Source organism: Durio zibethinus, chromosome 11 (assembly GCF_047325235.1).
Source record: "Durio zibethinus cultivar Kanyao isolate XHJ-2024 chromosome 11, ASM4732523v1, whole genome shotgun sequence".
Lineage (NCBI taxonomy): Eukaryota > Viridiplantae > Streptophyta > Magnoliopsida > Malvales > Malvaceae > Durio > Durio zibethinus.
This window is the reverse complement of record NC_143172.1, coordinates 27801288-27820981: the sequence shown is the minus strand read 5'-3', so window position 1 is coordinate 27820981 and position 19694 is coordinate 27801288. Positions and strand designations below refer to the sequence as shown.

The following is a 19694-nucleotide window of genomic DNA, read 5'->3' as shown; positions in this document are numbered from 1 at the left end:
ACAGGAAAATCTTATTGCTTGCTGACCAGTGGTGCATACCAATGAGGGAAAATGCAGAATCCTTACTAAAAAAATATTTGTCTATTATAAGAAAAAGACTTAAATGAAATTTATCTGAGAACACAGATAGAACACCAATTGGCAAGAGATGCAAGGGAGTCAGACTTGTCCGTTTATAATAACTAAATTTCCACTGCCATCTTTGTAACGGAGCCGACAGTATAACACCTCTTTGCTATGGCTATTACCATTAGTCTAGCCTTTGTTATATTGATACTCTTGCGCCCGTGTATTCATGGTATCTTTGATTCTAACGCATCTAATCCGGCATATCATAGTGCCAAACAAAAGGGAAGGACATCAATGACAAAAAATTCCTAGTCTAATGCCTCAACAAAGGGATCAGAAAAAGCTTGCTAGTAATGTCAAAAAACACCCAACTTGAAAGAAGATCCCAAGTTTAAATTATACAAAGACAAATATGAAGTACAACGAAGTCTAGAAGCCAAAGTTCCTTCAGTGTCAAGACGGTGGCTGCTCTTCTGCTTTCACTTCTTTCAAATCCTGTGGTACATCCCTGAGGAAAATTACAATAACTTTAACTCACACAACTTGCAAAGCAACAAAGTTTACAAGGGCTCTTCAAAATATGTTATCAAGCTGAAGCAAGTAAAAACTAGCATTTTCCAAAGCTGAATCTGCTGTGAGGGTAGGAAAGATGCTCACACATAAAGCAAGAGGATTTTCAATTTGATGATCCATTTACAAGGCAATGAATGAAGAAAGTAAACGAATACCCTAAACAAAATCAGTTAACTTCAGCTAGGGTTAATAAGCTCAGTAACATTTCTAAGACAAACAGTCAAAAGGCAAACCGTTACCTCATTTCAGCATCTGTTGTAGACTGTTTCACATCAGAATTTGAGAATCTGCATAGAGATTCCACATCATCTTCACGGTCTGACTCATAATCATCACCATTCCAAATGCGAGGTTTTGGTCTTTCATCCATGTCCTCTTCTGCCTACATCCAACCAATCTTCCATGTAAGATGAAAAACAGAAAGAGAAATTGTTCCAGATAAAAACAAAAAAAACAATTCAAGAAATATGTTATTGGCTAGAAACCTCCTCAGGGGGTTGGATGGTGGTTGGTGTTGTTTGAAAAGGTATACCAGGTGCATGACATAGTTTAGAAACCTGCTCCAATAGCGTGTTCCTGAAAAAGAAGGAACACCAAATTAAAATTCTATCAAAACAAGGTTACAAGAATGAGGTAAGGCTCATGGTCATATTAAAAGTGAAGACAGAGAACCATACTTAAAATTTGAAAATTTACTACAAAAACAAGATCTATGCTTAAACAAATATATATATATATATATATATATATATATATATGGTAAACTTCACATACACCTTCTGTGGTTTGCGACTTTCCCATTTAAACCTACAGTGAAATTTTTTTTCCCACTTATAACCCTGTGGTTCATTTCCATTACCAGAAGGGTAACAGCATTAAAAATAAAGGTGAGGGTAATTTTGTAATTTCACTAAAATCTGCTTGACTTTTAACGTCGTTGCCCCCTTCTAGTAACGGAAGTGAACCACAAGGTTATAAGTTGGACAAAATTTTTCACAGGGGCTGTAAGTGGGAAAGTCGCAAACCACAATGGGTGAATGTGAAGTTTTCCCAAAAAAATATAATGTTTGAGCTTACCTTATCTTCTCCATATCTCTAGGTGCATTCAGGTTCTCCATGTTGCCCGGCTCAACAAGAAGTGTATAATCTGGACCGAAATACTCATAATATTCATTATAAGGCAGCCTATTATCAGGCTCTACCCCAACTGCGACAGCTGTCTGAAATGAAGCAAAAGAAGCAATTTAGAGGAACAATATTTCATCAGCAATGATATTTACAACATTTTGCTAGAATTGTGGGAGAGAGAGACTTCATAGCACCAACATCGGGCAACATTGCGGATAGTATACCCTCCTCCACCCAAGACCATTAGAGGAACATTGAAAGATCTAAGGAAGCGAAGACAATCTGCATGGCCCTTCACAGACAGGTTGAAGCAACCTAACCTGTCTCCGGACAATGAATCTGCTCCACATTGGAGAACAACTGCATCTGGCTGATACACTTCCATGACCTTTTGGATGATAGGCCGAAACAGACCCCGGAAACTCTCATCATCCATCCCATCATTCAACGGAACATTCAAAGCATAATACTTCCCATTGCCCACGCCAACATCCCTTATGTGACCAGTCCCAGGGAAGAAATCTCCAAATTTATGGAAAGACACAGTCATAACTCTGTCAGTGGTGTAAAATGCCTCTTCAACACCATCTCCATGATGAACATCAATATCTACATACAGCACACGCTGCACAAAGACATTGAAGTCAAGTATTTAAATGCAAGTCCATTAAAACAACATATCATGAAATATAATTACATACTGGCATTCTTGGAAAATAAACTGGGGAAGAAGTTACAAAAATTCTGCCCTTGTAGTCATACCACTCCTTGTGATTAAGTGGGAAATGAAATACAGAAACAAGAAGTTACAAGAATTCTAGTGATTGCATGATAAATAATAAGGTCTTTAAACAAATTGAGTTATATGACAAGAACAGCAGTACAATCACAGAACGGAACACTAAAAAATACAGTATTAAGAATTTGCATTTGGCACATTTAAGCTTGACTTTCATTGGTTTTGCAATTCCATCACGGAATTCGGCAATGATTTCGGTGACAGTGAAACAAAAGCGGCTTAGGCAGTGAAAAAGATTCACATACATCCTTCCACGGTTACAAAGCACAACATCACAAGAGAAGTACCATATTTCCTTAAAGTAAAAACTAAACGGTACAACTCATTAAGAAAGTCAGCCACCAGCGTCACAGTGAAAACCTGGGTCACTTCCACGGAAACATGGCAATATGCAAAATCAAATACTAGTATAAACCAATTACAGAGAATCAGACATTGATCTAACCATCAAGAGCGTACTAAGAAGAAACAAATAAATAAATAAAAAGAAAGCTCAATAACCCTAAATTCCTGTAGGAAGATTAGCTACTAAATAAAAACAGAAAATGGAAAAGGGATCTAAAATTAAAATATTAAAAAAAATCATATTACCCTGTGAACCTTGAGGAGCTCAAGAATCCCAAGCACGATATCATTAACATAGCAAAATCCAGAAGCCTCGCTTTTCTTTGCATGGTGCAACCCACCAGCCCAATTGATGGCGATGTCTGCATCCCCTCTATTCAACTTAACGGCGGCACCAATGGAGCCACCGGCGGAGGCCTGGCAGAAACCGAAAAGTCCATCGAACACGGGGCAATCCTCTCCTACATTGAAACGCTTCAAATGGCGAGAATAAGTGGGGTCGGAGATGAACTCGGGGGTGACGGAGTTGAGGAAGCCGACGTACTCCTCGGTGTGGAAGCGGCGGATATCGGCGGGACCGGCAGGAAAAGGACGGTTAATCTCCATTCGACGGTGGAGAGAGTAGTGGACGATGAGGTTGTGTGCCATACGGATCCGGTGGGGCTTCATCGGGTGACCCTGACCGTAATAGTAGTCCCCGATCGTTGAATCGTAGAAGTATGTCACCCGCCGCTTCTTCCCGTCGGGTCCCGACGGAAGTGACGCGCCTCCAGCGGAGTCTTTCATGGTAAGGAAACCAACTGAACTGTTTTTTTTTTTTTTTTTGTGCGTGTTAAGGCGGGGGTGATTTTTCTGTGGGGTAACTGGGAAGAGATAAAAGGGAAACAAAGCAGCTACGAGCGACTAGCAAGTCACGAGAGAAAGTCTTCAGCAAAATTCAATGTCTGGATATGGGGTATAAGATTTTAAGGAAGAATTTAAAAATTTTAAAATCAAATTATTGTTTCGTAAATCAAAATTTATTTGCATGAAAGATTTTGTTTAAATTCGGAGCATAGATGGACCAAGAATCCAAGATGCAAGCAAATTGATGTGCCATAGCCATTGCGCCTACATGTACCTACCCTCATTCCCATTTCCCCCCTAATTAACTCATCAGCTGGCCAGCCCCTGGCCCCAAATTCAATTGACCTCCATTTACCTTTTCCTTTTGTTAGTAAAGTAATGGACCTCACCTTCCTTTACATTCCACAAGGGTAAAGCCTACTCGTAATTATGGCTTTTCAATCTTCCATTTTCATTAGTCATTGTTTTGGACCGAGGCTGACTGCAGGATCCATTCACATAACTGAGTCATGGCCCCAACCAATGACCAATGTCGATAAATCAGCTCCTTAGCAGGCTAAGCCTTGTGTGAGTCTTTTATTGGGACCATAAATTCCTTTGTACGCCCAACCACTTACAATCTTGGGTTGATAAATATTTGGGTTCTACTTTAAAGCCAAATGTTTTTGGATCTAATCTAAGGATTTAAGCGTCATTTCTTTTGATGTGTAGCTCATGCCGTACTTCTTTCGGGACATTTAATGCAATAAATGATTTTTCATTTTTTAATATATTTGAAGTATTAGAAATTAAACTCTATAGTTAAAATAAGAAGTTTAGCATTTTCCCAATAAACAATACAGTTGTTAACTGAAAAAGTTTTCATTTGTGTTTACCTTGTATCCAACAAGATATTTCAATACAGTAACTAAAACTTGAACTTCAATTTAGAGGTATAAGATCCGAATCCTAAGATGAGCGAGATACGTACAATTTATGGTGTGAAAAAGGCTTATTTCCCGTTATGTAGTAATAAGATCACATGTACAAAAAACCACCGTAAAATATAGATAACATTATATTATAATTGTATAAAGAAGAATAAAAGAATAGATCCACTGAAGTTTTTGTGTCAAATCAATAGTAAACTCAAACGGATTCAAATCTCTAAGTTTTTCAAATTTTAATAAAAGGAAAGCGTAAGCTTGCAGTAGCGCATAACATGTGATTCAATTAATAGATAAATAAAGTTGGGAGAAAATGAAAAATAACAGAGAAAATTAACTAGAGTTTTCCTTAGGGGCTCCCTCGCTCGAAGACACCGATCTTGCCCATCCCTTTCAATGTACTTCTGAAGTATGTCCAGAAAATGATCATTATTCTTGCGTCGCAAGCCATCAAGACGGATTCAAGTTTTCAAAATAAAATTTTCATGCGGTAGACTTTGAAAATTGTTTTCATTTCAGCCAAATCTTAAACAAGAGAAACAAGATAACAACAATAAGATTCTGATGTCTATAATCGGCAACCTTTGACTGAAACAAGATAAACCGATTAACACTACAAAATCAAGATCCAAATAATTTCAGACACAAGAACCTTTTCCTTCCCTAACACCTTGCCGGAAAAATGTAATTCACATATATAATTCAATATATTAAACTTTACCATGAGATTGACGTCATATGATATTGAGTACAACATGGATATATAGTTGACTAGTACTTTTAATTGAACACCCCTAAAGAGTCGGTAGGTAAAAGATTAATTGAAATAATAATTACCTCTTGTTAATTCATGAGTTAATTATTATTATTGAAAAAACGAGACAAACTTACTTTGGAAGCTGTTAGTCATCCTTATTTCCTTATATATAATAATTGATCTTATATAGGTTGGCAGAACCAAAGGTCGGCCGTTTTAGTCATTTCAAAGTCATTCCAACAGAAATTCAACCAAAACCATGGGTTTTCATCTCCTAGTCATCTTGTGGACGTGTCGGCCTGTATCCATATATAGTCGTCTAATTGTTACAACCAAAGGGTAATTAAATTGGATTCGAAAGTAGTAAGAACTAAGAACATGTGGACCAAACTCACATGTATATAGAGTAAAGATGTTAATTAGAGTTATATTGGTGTCAAATCATAAATTTGCTATCGATTGGGGACAGGAAACTTTAATCAGGGTTATCTCCTTAGCTTTATGATTAGACATGGATGGGCTTTTCTTCTCAAGACACTCTAATGGCAACTTTTGACCTGAAAAGCTAGTGGATTGGGTGCATGCATGGATGGACTCAAAAGGGACCATAGAACCTTGAAATTTCACACCTTAAGTTAATACAAGGGTTTGAAACAAGTTAATAACCTCAATTTTAAGCTAACCAAGGCAATTATGTGATAAGATACATCCCACTAGCAATGCCCAGGGAGGAAAAGAAGCTTATCATGACTTTATTGAAATTTGCATGCATTGTAATTTAAAAGCAATGGGAATGGCAAAATTTCCCATAAAATTTAAAACAAATTACACGTTTAATCATCTAATTTTAAGTCATCAAATTATGACAAGTTATAATTTGATCACTAACATTTTAAAAAATTATTTTTTTGGAAACATTAAAAATTATTTTTTTATTACCCAACTATTGATCTCTAATGGCATGTTAATTTAACAATACTATATCATTTGTCAGATGTCACATGAGATTATCACATCCTCTATTAATATACTATGCGTCATTATTGATATGATGTTATAAATTTTAAAAAATAAAATTTGAAAATTAAAAATGAAGATAAATTATATTTTTTATCACTTAACTTTTCAAGAATTTCTATTTTAATCATCAAATTTTAAAAATTTCACAATTTAATTACTAACGTTTATGAAATTATTAAGATTTTTGTGTAATCATCAATATAGCTTTATGAAAATTTAATTACTAGAAGTTCGCAAAATTAAATATAATAAATTATTTTATTATTTCTTTTATCTATATTTTTTAATATTTTATTCATGAAATTAAAATTATGAACTATCATTGTAATTAAAATCATAACATTATAAAATATAAAATATTTAATTGAAATTATTTGAATGAATTGAATAAAAAATACTTGAAGTAATACTATTTTAGTAATTTTGGTATTAGATACTATTCATCTATTTTTCAAATTTAAATAGTATAATTATAATAAAATAAAAATTCATAGTTTTAATTCCATGCAATAAAAATATCAAGTGCTTATTTCTATTTTTTAATAAAATTCAAGGACTTATTTTAATATTATCCCAATATATTTTCATAAATACTAAATTTATTATATTAAATTTCACAAACATTTTTAATGAAATTCTTATAAATCCACGTTGATAAGGAGCTATCGGCAATGGAGACCAAATATTAATCACAAAATTTAATAACCAAATTGTGATATTTTAAAATTGAGTGGTCATAATAAATTTTTTTTAAAAGTTAAGTGACCAAACATGTCTTTATTTTTGTTTCAAAATTTTATTTTTTTAATTCATAAATCCCACCACTAATATCATTTGACAAATTAAATTATATGATTATACTGCGTAATATTTGATAAATAACATGACATATATATAATTAGAGACTAACGAGTAGGTTACGAAAAAACAATGTCATAAATATTAATAAGCAAAACATAAGTGACCAAAATAAAAAAACCACTAAAAATTTCCTAAAAGTGTAATATACCTAAAAAGTTATATATGAATCCCAATTTTCTAAATGCTACTTGTGGTCATTTCGGAGACCAGTAGCACGAATTTCCATGCCCGACATGGTGAACTCAGAAGTTACGCTAGTAGCGCTAGCTAGGAGGACGGGCTGCGGACAAGAAATGTTGTTATCTTTTGTATGGAGACAAGAAAAAAATTGAGAATTTGGCAAAGGAGCTAATCATTTGAGCAAAGGATGAAGGAAGAAATGGGTTTCCAAAGCTTTACTTTCACTGTCATTTGGTGATCATGGTCTCTTGAAAAGGAAGCTTTATTGTTGTCTGATTGAGACAGTTTTGAAAAGGACCACGAAATATACCAGTTGTGATGCTTTGCCAATTTAACTATGAGGAAGAGTGGGCTTTGATGATGAATTTTCCAAATTTAAGTTCTTTTGGCAATTCTACTTTAATCACATTTAAATGGTGTTACTTATGCAGATTGAAATTAACAAAACTCCTACTTGAATGGTTTAAACTTCGAAGACAATGATGCATTGGAGTGGACTATCAATGGAGAGTGAGTATGATAGTTTTATATTTGTGAATTTCATCTTTTTCTTTTTTTGATAATTTATTCAACACTATATTCATTTGCTAATTTACTTTGATTTAATATATATAATCCATCAATTTCATGTGTGATAATAATTTTATGATTGCTTAGTTTAGATAATACACTATACTAGTAGTAATATGCATGATTATCATTGAATTATTTTCAATAGCACAAATATGCATTAGTATTCATCAAGCGATAATTTTATACGATTTTATCATAATTGATGAGGATCGCTGCGCATATATCAAAAATATTATAGACAAGTTTGTGATTTTATCAATTTATGTGGATGACATACTACTGGCTAAAAATGATAAGAAGTATTTCACTATAGTGAAAATTGGTTGTCTTCAAATTTGAAATGAAACATATGTGTAAAGTAGCTTACATACTTGGTTAAAGAATAAAAAAAGATCATTTCAAGAAATGATTTTCTTTCACAAAAGTAATATATTAAGAAAATTCTTAAATGATCCAATATGTAAAACTACAAGTCAATTGATACTTATATGATAAAAGGTGAAAGCTTGAGCCAAAGAATATGTCTTGAAACTCCACAAAAGAACAAACGATAAGAGTTCTTTACTCTAGTGCTATTGAAAGCTTTATATATGCTATAATGTGCATAAGATCGAATATCTACTATGCCGTAAGCATGGTAAGCAGATATCAATCCAATTCAGGTCAATATTATTTAAAAGCCATTAAAAGCATATTAAGGTATCATAAAGCAATGTGGATTATTAGTTCTGCTATTAAAAAATGGTTTGCATTTAATTAGCTATATAGATGCAAGTTAAAAAGGAGATTTAAATGAAAAAAAAAATCTACTTTTGGCTATGTTTTCTTATTGAATATTGGGCTATATAGACTTGAATAGCACTATTCACAATGAAAGCTGAATTAATAGCATTTTTAGTGATAGTATAATAGGTTGTTTAGTTTATGAGATTTTTCAATTATTTGAGAATTGAGAAAGATGAGTCTAACTCAACGAGAATGAATCATGATAATCAAGTTAATAAATTGCAATAATCAAGCAGTCATCGCATTCACAAACAAATCTCAAAGGCCAAACACAAACATACCAGTTAAAATTGTGAAAGACAAAGTTGCTAAAAAAAATCAACAAGTAGTACATTTTTACGCATGAGATAATTGCAAATCCATTAACTAAACTCATGTCTAAAGGTATGTTTTATAGCCACATGAAATCTCTAAGGTTGCATAAATAAGGATGTACTGATTAAGATGTTCCATATAAACAATTTATGATTTTTTTCATTTAAATTGACTTATATTAAATGCGATTAATATCATTAAAGTTTAGTACTTTGTTTTGTGAAGCATGCATACATGTATAAGTCTATGCACATATTCGTAAGGGTGAGTAAATGGTCGGTTCGATCGGTTCGGTTTGAAAAAATCAATAATCGACTTAACCGACTTTCATTTAATAAATAATTGAACCGACCAAATATTATTAAATAGCTAACCATAACCTAACTGATCAAAATCGGTTCAGTTCGGTTTGGTCGGTTCGGTTAAATAACTGATTTTTTTATCATTTTTCTTCCTATTATGAATAATTATTTAACTACAAATTCAATTCAATAAAATTCAAACTCTAGTATCATTCAAATTAAATTACTAAAGAATTTAATAATTCAACAATATTTTACAAAAAAAAATAAATAAAAATATTTATCTCAATTTTTTTATTTTTAATTATTAGAAAGTCGGTTAATTCGGTCAGTGCGGTTATCAATTTTAAAAATAAAAAATTGACCGAATTAATCAATTTAACCGATTTAAAAAATTGATTATAACTAAAACCAAATAAACCGAACTGATTCAATAGAATTCACTCGATTTCGATCGGTCTAGTCGGTTCAAACCGACTTTTGCTCACCCCTACATATTCGTTATGATTTGAAAGGTATGTCAAATAAATTATTAGCCTTCTCACACAAGTAATCATCTTAATAGTTTGGCATTATAGAGATAAGATTAGTTTTAAGCTATAGATCAAGAACCCAAACTTAAAACAAAATTGCCTCAATAAGGGATAAAAATAAGATCACTTGATATAAAGATTTGTGACTAAAAGAGAATAAACTAAAAGTTCACTTTATTTGTCTTAAATGCTAGGTGGGAGTCCTATTGATTATGATAAATCAAGTAGAGTTATGGATTCAAGTTAGATACTGAGATTATCAGAACTATCACCTATATGTATTAAATCCTAATGATAAAGACAAATGCTTTTTTGGAAAAGGAGAATAATACTATAGCAATTGTTTCATATCACATGTGTATAGTTCAACCAATAAGGGTAGTAGAATAATAAATTTTTACTTCTTGTTATATGGGATCCTTGAGATCAAAAGATCTCACATTTAGTATCTTTAAGAACTTTCAACTGTTTCTTAACGTTTCAGTTTAATATCAGTTATCTTGGAATGTTACCAATGGTTATGGTTAATTTAATCTAATAGGACATATTTGGATAGCAATTGGATTGAAATGAAGAGATTCTATAATAAGTGAAGATCATTTAGGTGTCACATTTAATTGTATTCATGAGTCGATCAGTTATGTTTGAGATGCCAAACATAATTATGAAGACACAAGTATATCACATAATATGACAAAAAAGAGATCGTGAGGAACTTAAAATGTGACTGAATAAATCTAAAGTATTACATACTTACTCTACTTGTATTTGAGATTTACTATACATACCTAATAGTTGTATAAGTAACTAAATATGTTTTTAAGCTGCTATATGCACCTAATTGTCATATACCAATTAAGCTCTCAAAATATATTGGTTGTACAACTTATTTCTTTATATGTACTAATTGCAAAAAGTTGAAAAATGTTATATTGATCATGAAAATTTGCCACCCATTTTGTGCAAGTGGGAGATGTTGGAATATGTCACCTAAAAATGAGTGGATAGGCTCTATACAACTAATAGCTACATATGGTAGTTATATTCTTGGTTTGAACCAAGAAAAGGAAACCACCATGGACAGTTAAAGAGTCCTGGTTTTTGAATTAAAACCATAAAAAAAAAATCGCTTGCCTCTTTTCTCCTTAATGTAAAAAGAATGGCATTTGTCTATAGAGAAAAGAGAAGAAAAATGGCATTTAGCAATTGAATGAAGAAGATGAAAAAAGTTTTAGATGTGGCATTCATCATGATGAGAAACAAAGAAGATGAATATGTTCATCCAAATAAAAAATGAGATAAGTCTCATTCATGTGAAACTATACGATAAGTCACATAAAGAATAAGAGAGGAAAACAAAAAGATTGGCATAAAAAAGAAAATTTTAGAGGAATCTCATAGTTTGACATTTTAGAACTTAACACTAACTAGTGGACAATTTTTAAACGCGTGATCTTATTCTCGACAAGTGAATCAAGTCAGCTTTGTTTCCACAACACTTTCGCAACAATGCTTTCACTGTGTTTCTGCAAATCAAATAAAATTTTCTCATTATTTATGATATATGATTTTATTCATATATTATTACATTATCTTTATATCAAAATTAAATCAATGGCTCATTTAAATTAAAATGATATTTTTAAATTTAATAATTTTGATCCAAAAATTCAAAAAAATATAAAAGTTACACTAATATAAATAAATCTTTAATTTATATATATATATATATATATATATATATATACACACACACACACATACACACGAGGCAATACGTTGCTCAATTCATATTTTACAGAATCTGTGTAAAATGTGACATGGAAGTAGGTTTATTAAGAATAAGATTGTGGATAGGCATAATATGACATATAGATTTCAACATTTAGTCTTACAAGTAGTAAACGTAAAATGCCTCATTTGGTTTCAAAATGAGGATTAAATGAACGCACTCATTTGGTTTAATGTATATACCGTTGCTTGCACGAAAAATTAGTTTGACTTAAATTTTATAATTTTCTTTTGATCGACGTGCATAAGTCTTTCACATTTCCCCCCTTCCTTCTAAAGGTCCGTTTGGATTTCATTGAATCCCCAGTGGGGTTTCGATTGTTACGGGAAATAGTCTCAAATGCAGCAGTAAGATCCAAATGAAATAGGATAATAGTGCGATTGATCACGGTGAGCCACTGATCATATTTACTCCAATTTCTTCATCGCACTGGAGTTTTTAACTTTCTTTTTTTTTTTTTTTTTTCTTTTTTAACCTTAAATTTTAATTATAAAGACAAAAATATCTTCAAAATTATAACATAATAAATAAATAAGTAAAATGTAGTCGTATATAATAAATAAATAAATTTTAATTATTTATTATCAAAACTATTATTTGATATAAAATAATTTAATAATTTTTAAATTATTTGTTAATTTTATAAATTTTAAATAATTTAAAATTTTTATTATATATACATTTTAATTTAATATCTTTAATTATAATTTCTTTTCTTATTTCAATTCATTTAACTGTCACCAATGCATTTGCATCCAAACACAAGTACTTATTATTAATTTTAATCTTATCACTATAATAACTAATTTTATTTTTACCGTTATTTTCAATCTTATCAGAATTAATCTTATCGTCTATCTAAATAAACCTTAAGTTAGATCCTTAATTTCTCATCAATTAAATGCAAATTGCCCGTAACTTATATATATATAAAATAAAAAAAGCTTGGTTGAGTTTTTCTTTTTTATTACTAATCTTTTTTTTTTATTTTATAAAAGGTCGTAGTTTTGAGAATAAAAAGAGTTTTGTAGATATTAAAATTTGAATTTTAAATATGTTAAATTTTATCCCTTAAAATTAATTGTATAAACCATCAATTAAACTTTGAATTATGCTATTAATCAACAATCATATTTACTACTATGTATATAACTTACTACATTCTCACCCGTGTGAAAGGCTTCCTTATCCTTATTGCTATATATATATATATATATATATATTACGAAAATTGAATAAAAGGCAAATTTTACTATACAATTTCATAATTTGAATTGATATATATATATATATATGTATATATATTCTTCTCTTCCCCATGCCCCATTTTCGTAATCACTATCGACTAGAGACAAATTATGAAATTATTCTATTCACAATCATATCAATTCAAATTGTATAGTAAAATTTGCCTTTTATTCAATTTTCATAATTATAGGTAATTAATTTCTTCCACAATCACATTACTTTCTAAATCAACATAATTAATTAGGTCAAAATGTATCATAAATTCTTGTATTTTTTTATTTTTATGAATTTTATTCCTCTAATATTATTTAAAGGAATTTAATCCTTGTAGTAATTTTTTTAAAGAATTTCAATTCAATCGTTAACAATGTATAGAAATTAAATTCTTTAAAAAATAATATTATAGGGTTTAAATTTTTTAAAAATAATATTATACGGATTATAATTATTTTATTTTATATCCAATAAACTTTACATATATTTTTATTTTTATTTTATTTATTAATTTATTTAATAATTTTTATAATTAAGTACCCTTATCTTATCTTGAGGGTATATATATATATATATATATATGAGGAGAAATCTAATTATATTAATGTAAATTATATAAATTTTTATTATTAAATTAAAATAATTAAAATTAAAATTAAAATTAAAATATTGGTTTGATCTAAATTAATTATAAATTTAATTTTGACGTAATAATAAAAAAATATAAAACTTGTAAGTAAATTTATTCTCTACTCTCTTTCTCTCTCTCTCTCTCTCTCTCTCTCTATATATATATATATATGCATGGACCCCCAGTGTTCTTCATGCATTGGTCTATGCTGTCGGCTGACTTTTTAAAATTTTTTTTCTTACAATATTTATTGAAAAATCTAGATAGAACAACATTTGACATTATTCCAGATGCATTGCACCGGGGCAGGGTACAGTAGCTGGCAAGCAAGGCAAACCAACACACTATTTTATATAAATTTTTTCAAGTGTTCTAGCGCAGACTTACTTGTATGATAGTGAAAATAATTAATAAATTGCTCTAACTAATTAAGTATGGGAGTGTTACATATTTTTCTTAAAAATACTTCTCAAAAATATTTCTTAAGGCTAAAGGATATTATTAAAATTTAAGAGTAGATGATAGTTAAAAAAACACTAAGTGTTTTTTGAAAATTGTTTTGAAGTAATGTATAAAACATTTCCCATTAAGTATTTATGATTTTTTTCCTTTTCAACGAAAATAAGTAATCTTTAGATCCGGCATTACCCAAAATTTTCTAGTTCTCCCCAACATTCTTCACTTGTCCAATTGTTATTGAGCAATTTTTGAATATTAAATGAACCTCCCAGGTTGTAATTTTAATGCCAATATTGCTTTTAGTTATAAATTAAGGCAATGTACTCCCTCCCACGTAATTAATACTACTATATATTTTTAATTAACTCTTTCGATTTATATATTTTGTGTTATCTAACTTCATCTGCAATGAATGTATTCATACGCATAGCAGTATAATTAACGTTTGGAAATATGATGCATAGCCTATTCAATGAAGTACTCAAAAGTTTAGGGTATATAAAATACAAGGTATAGGGTATGCATATCCAATTAACCCCATTTTTATAATTAAAATTTACGTTAATAATATATTAAATACTAATTTTATAAATAAATATAAGTATGAAGTAATACTATGACATCGTTAATTTCTAACCGATATATAGAATAAAGTTACATGCAATAAATATGACACTTAAATGCATTAATTGTATTTATTTATATGGTTGGTATATACAATATATTTCCTTAGGTTAATTAAATAGTAACAAATCAGTTTAGTTGCATGAATGTGTCACACACATGATTAAAAAAAGTTAAAAGAAAAAAACAAATAGGGTAGTCACATATTGTGATTTTAATTTGTTTTAGAACACATTAATTAACAATAGATGAATAATATATATATATATATATATAGCCTGATTTAATTAATTGGGTTAGTTTATTTAGACGTGAATTATAAATTGTTAAGGGTGAGAATGAGATTAATGTTGGTAAATAAATATATATGTGTGTGTATGAGTTTATTTGAAACATGTATAGTGAAAGCAAAGCATGCAATTATATTATATACTAATAATTCATTAATTATTAAGTTTGCGATACATATATAGTATTAATTAGTATTATACATGGAACATCAGGACATTTATCTATTACACGATTATAGAGTTATTATATTTAATTCACTTTTTATTTATAGATTTCTTAAAAACTAATCCAGTCCAAAGCAAAAGCAGCACCAGATTTGCGTAAAACCCACTTGAATGCTTCACCTTCCTCAAGCTCTCTTTCTTTCTTTCTTTCTTTCTTTCTCCATAACTTGAATTCTAAGCCTCATCCCTTTAATGATCACAATTTATTCTTCATTTTTTCCAATCATACGATTACTTGGGAAATTGAAGAAGAGAGACATATAAACCCACTCTCATCACCTTTCCATGTCCGAATCATTCAGCTGCTTACTATAACCTTTTTCCTGCGGGTTTGGTTAACGTTGTCCTACGTCCTCTCACTTCCACTGTTTCTTTGTCTGAAATGGGACGCCATTCCTGTTGTCTCAAGCAAAAGTTAAGGAAAGGTTTATGGTCTCCTGAAGAAGATGAGAAATTGTTTAATTACATAACAAGATTTGGGGTTGGTTGCTGGAGTTCAGTGCCTAAGCTCGCTGGTGCGTTTTTCTTCATTATCAAATGCACATTAATTTTACATCTCTAATTCACTTGTTTGTTTTTCATTCCTGGGAATTTGAAGAAAAAAAAATTCATAGGTTTTTGGTATATATACAGGTTTGCAGAGATGTGGAAAAAGTTGTCGATTGAGATGGATAAACTACTTGAGACCAGACCTTAAGAGAGGAATGTTTTCACAACAAGAGGAGGATCTCATAATTAGACTTCATGAATTTCTGGGCAACAGGTAACCACTACTAATGTTTTAGGAACAGATCAACAGAAGTTACATCTTTTTTATCTGATAAACAAATCAACAGGTGGAAATGGGGACTGATTGTTTTTTAGTTGAATGATTTTGTGTTTGCGCGGGTTGCAGGTGGGCTCAAATTGCAGCACAGTTACCAGGAAGAACAGATAATGAGATTAAGAACTTCTGGAACTCCTGTTTGAAGAAGAAACTAATGAAGCAAGGCATTGACCCTACCACCCACAAGCCGCTAAGCAAGGTTGAAGTGAAAGAAGAAAACAAGTGTACAGATAAGGTAGTGTTACAGACACCACAGTCTAAAGGGCTGTCTAGTACTGTATCATCCTTCGCAGCACATGGGCCAACATTTCTTGTCAGTGATTCTAGTAACTACTATGGCAGTGGATTGACAGAAGCTTCAAGAGAGCTGTTTATTAACAAGCAAGTCTATGATCCTTTGACTTACATTGATTTGCAGGCGGAGATTGATCATCCAAGTGAGTATAATTCCAATTTTGTACCACAATTTCACCCAAGTGTCAGGTCATTTGATCAGAACCGTTTTGAGATAAATTCCAGTTTCACCTTCACTTCAATGCCAAGTTTAACTAATTTTGATCAGGGAAACATGTCCAGAACAGACTTTTCTGATATTTCAGCTTCGAGAATAAGTACTTCTTTCCTCTTGAATGAGGCAAAGGAAAGTTCTAGCAACAGCTCAAATATCAGCAGTTACACAGAGTTCCAAATGAACAAAATGGTGGAAAATAGAGCTTTCTCGTGGGATACTGGGAGCACGTTGGACTCCATGTTTCAATTTCAGGTCAATGGGATCAAGCCTGAGGAATTGAAACCAAGTTCATGGCAAGAAGAGCAGCTTCACAACCACAATTCGGTAAATATCAGTAGCTATCCATTAACGTTGCTCTCAGAAGATCTAACACGAGCAAATTTTGATGTCTTCCAGCAGATATGAACAGAACTGTAAATTCATTTTTTTTTCACCTCTTTAAACCAGTTCACACATATGTTGATCGTAAAGGACGACTTCGACTGAAAACGTTTGGGATGAGTGCTTAGCCTTTTTTTATTTTTTAAATTTTCCTTTGGGTATTTTTTAATAACCAGATAAATGATTTGGCTGTTCTCTCTCCATCGGGAGAATTTTTAATCTGTATTCTTATTCTATTGTTCATGATTCTTTTGCCTTTTTCCTCCTGTATTTGATTTGAGAACAACAGTTGAAATAATGTTCTTACTTCTTACATTCACCAAAGAAGAGTGAAAACTAATTAATTTTAGCTTTGTGGTCCTAAGCGTTCCATGGTGTCTAAACTCTAACTAATTATCATTATTATTTGCAGTTATGGCGCTATTTTCATGCCTGTCTTTTTCTTGCTTAAGCTAAACCCTTTTTAAGAGCAGAAAAATTTAATCCGAACCCATACCGCAATCCATACCAAACACATCTAGTACTCTATTCTGATCTAAATTAACACCAGAACAATTTAGAGTTTTATTATCATTATTTTAAACATAGCATGAGGATATAGAATGTGTGTATAATTAGATAGGTGGGATATGTGATTTTTTGAAGCGCTGGCCGAAAATAATATGTATAACAAGATTATCTGGGCCTATACATTCATATATGAGATGCTGATTTCCTAGCTAGCATATATATGAATATGAATATGATCCAGCTGCTGCTGGCTCCCTAGAGGCCCCCATGCGCTGTGTCTGCGAGTCCCACCAAAGTGCAGAAATTGGCTCCTTGTCGATGGAATTTTACTGACGAAATTCTTCTATCGCTAATTATTGATGAAATTAAAAATAAAAAGATTTTCATTGACAAATTATCAATAAATTATTGTCACAACAATTTTTCATTTAGGTGGACTCGATCGCTAGATTTAATGAAAAATTGTAAAGTTGTCATCAATTTCTTTGTAGGATGTGATTGATAACCCAAAAATATCATCTTTTAATAAAAATATTTAAAATTATTTAAGATTTACTAAAATAAATTAAAGTCTACAAAATTAGGGTTGGATTCAGAAGTACGATTATAAGTGAAGAATGTATTAGCACCCTCACGTCACCTATTCGAAAAATGGTAACAATTAAATATGTGTAATCCTTTGATTTAGATGATATGATCTTCATTATATTTAAATTTAATTTCCTAAAATTTATTTATAAAAAAATGTTTCTTTGTTGTGAAATTAATATTATTATTATTTTCGTATTCTATAAATTCTCTAACACTTTGATAAAATTTATAAAAAATTTTTATTTAGAAAATATTTCAAAAAAATTAACCATTCACAAAATTCTCAAAATTTTGTCATAAAATAATTTATTTATTTATTAAATATATATTTTTTAAGATTATTTTGATTTTTCGAAAAATCTTAGAAATTTTAAACAAATTTTTAGAATCATCTCAACTTTTTGATGAGATCCTAAAACTTTTTTTTATTGATGATAATTAAGAAAATTAAGATTTTATCAATTTTCTTGAAATTCTTACCCAAGGGATTTAATTAAATAGTTGATAGATTTTTATTTATTATTTATTTATTAATTATTATTTTCATCATTTTTTATCATTTAAATAAATTTTTTTAATAAAAAATATTTTTTAAATTATCTCAACTCTTTGGTAAAATCTAAAAATATATTTTGGTAATAATTAAGAAATTAATTTAAAAACACTTTTATTTTTTTATTATTTATGGTTTTTATATTGTTTAAATAAATCTTTATTCTAATAAAAATAATTTTAAATTATCCCAACTCTATGGAAAAATCCAAAAATTTATTTTTACTTGCAATAATAAAATCAAACTTTTTAAATTTTCTTTAAAAAAAATTAAAATATTGACTTAAACAGTTCTTTAGTTTTTAGTTTTTATTTTATTATTTTTTAGAAAAAATTATTTTTTTTAAATTATCCCAACATTTTGGTGAAATTTAAATAATATTTTTTTGCAACAAAATTTTTATTTTCTTTAAATAGTTATTATTATTATTTTGTTTATCCTTTTATTTTTTAAATTAAAATCTTAGTATTTATTTTTTTATTGTTTATTATTAGTGATAATTATTTATTTTTAGTGTAAAAAATATGTAAATATTATAAATTATAAAAATCTTAAACAAATAACAAAAATAAAATCAAAAAATAAAAATAAAATGAAAAGAGAAACCCTTACAAATGGGTTAGATCGCTTGGTGGGTTCCATGCGGTCGGGCGTGGATCCAGACGGTTTAGATGTCCAAAACGATGTCATTTTGGAAGCATATAAATAGGCATTTTTTTGTTTTTTTAATTTTTCCTTTCTTCTCTATCTCGCTGTGCAAATCCAGAGCCTCTCTCTCTAAAAAGAAATCATCCCTTCGTTGGTCACCGTGGTACCCATATTCTGACTCGTCACTGCCATGCATCGGTGGTTGGAATCTTCAATAGCGTCAAAAAATTTAAAGTTTTTCATATTCTGGCGATGTGCCTAGATTCCAATCACCAGAAACTTCAAAGGTCATTGGAAAATTCAAAGTTTTCCAGAATCCAATGACGTAAAAAAATTTCCAAAAAATCCAAAAAAATAGCCAAAATTATCCTTATAAGCTTCTAAACACTTTCCTCATC

At 30.1% G+C, this 19694-nt stretch overlaps 2 protein-coding genes across 5 annotated transcripts; one reads left to right on the top strand and one right to left on the bottom strand.

The window, feature by feature from the left end:
- Positions 1 to 399: 399 nt before the first annotated feature.
- On the bottom strand, positions 400 to 4154 carry LOC111290022 (histone deacetylase 6-like). Of its 4 annotated transcripts, none has more exons than XM_022881425.2 (7): positions 3161 to 4086; positions 1955 to 2395; positions 1720 to 1862; positions 1128 to 1218; positions 882 to 1024; positions 727 to 798; positions 400 to 577 (listed from the first exon to the last, which is right to left on the bottom strand). In XM_022881425.2, the coding sequence occupies exons 1-7, from the start codon at positions 3698 to 3700 to the stop codon at positions 523 to 525; spliced, it is 1485 nt and encodes a 494-aa protein (XP_022737160.2). In that variant the 5' UTR covers positions 3701 to 4086; the 3' UTR covers positions 400 to 522. The 4 variants fall into 4 exon arrangements, 3 of the variants coding, with proteins under 3 accessions (XP_022737160.2, XP_022737163.2, XP_089624813.1); XR_016346636.1 differs by having other exon boundaries at positions 421 to 577; positions 882 to 1020; positions 3161 to 4091; XM_022881428.2 differs by lacking the exon at positions 727 to 798 and having other exon boundaries at positions 3161 to 4154.
- An 11177-nt stretch (positions 4155 to 15331) lies between these two features.
- LOC111290531 (uncharacterized) lies at positions 15332 to 17420 on the top strand. Its single transcript, XM_022881878.2, has 3 exons — positions 15332 to 15791; positions 15910 to 16039; positions 16172 to 17420. Exons 1-3 carry the CDS (start codon positions 15659 to 15661, stop codon positions 17016 to 17018), a joined length of 1110 nt encoding a protein of 369 aa, XP_022737613.1. The 5' UTR covers positions 15332 to 15658; the 3' UTR covers positions 17019 to 17420.
- Positions 17421 to 19694: the final 2274 nt, after the last annotated feature.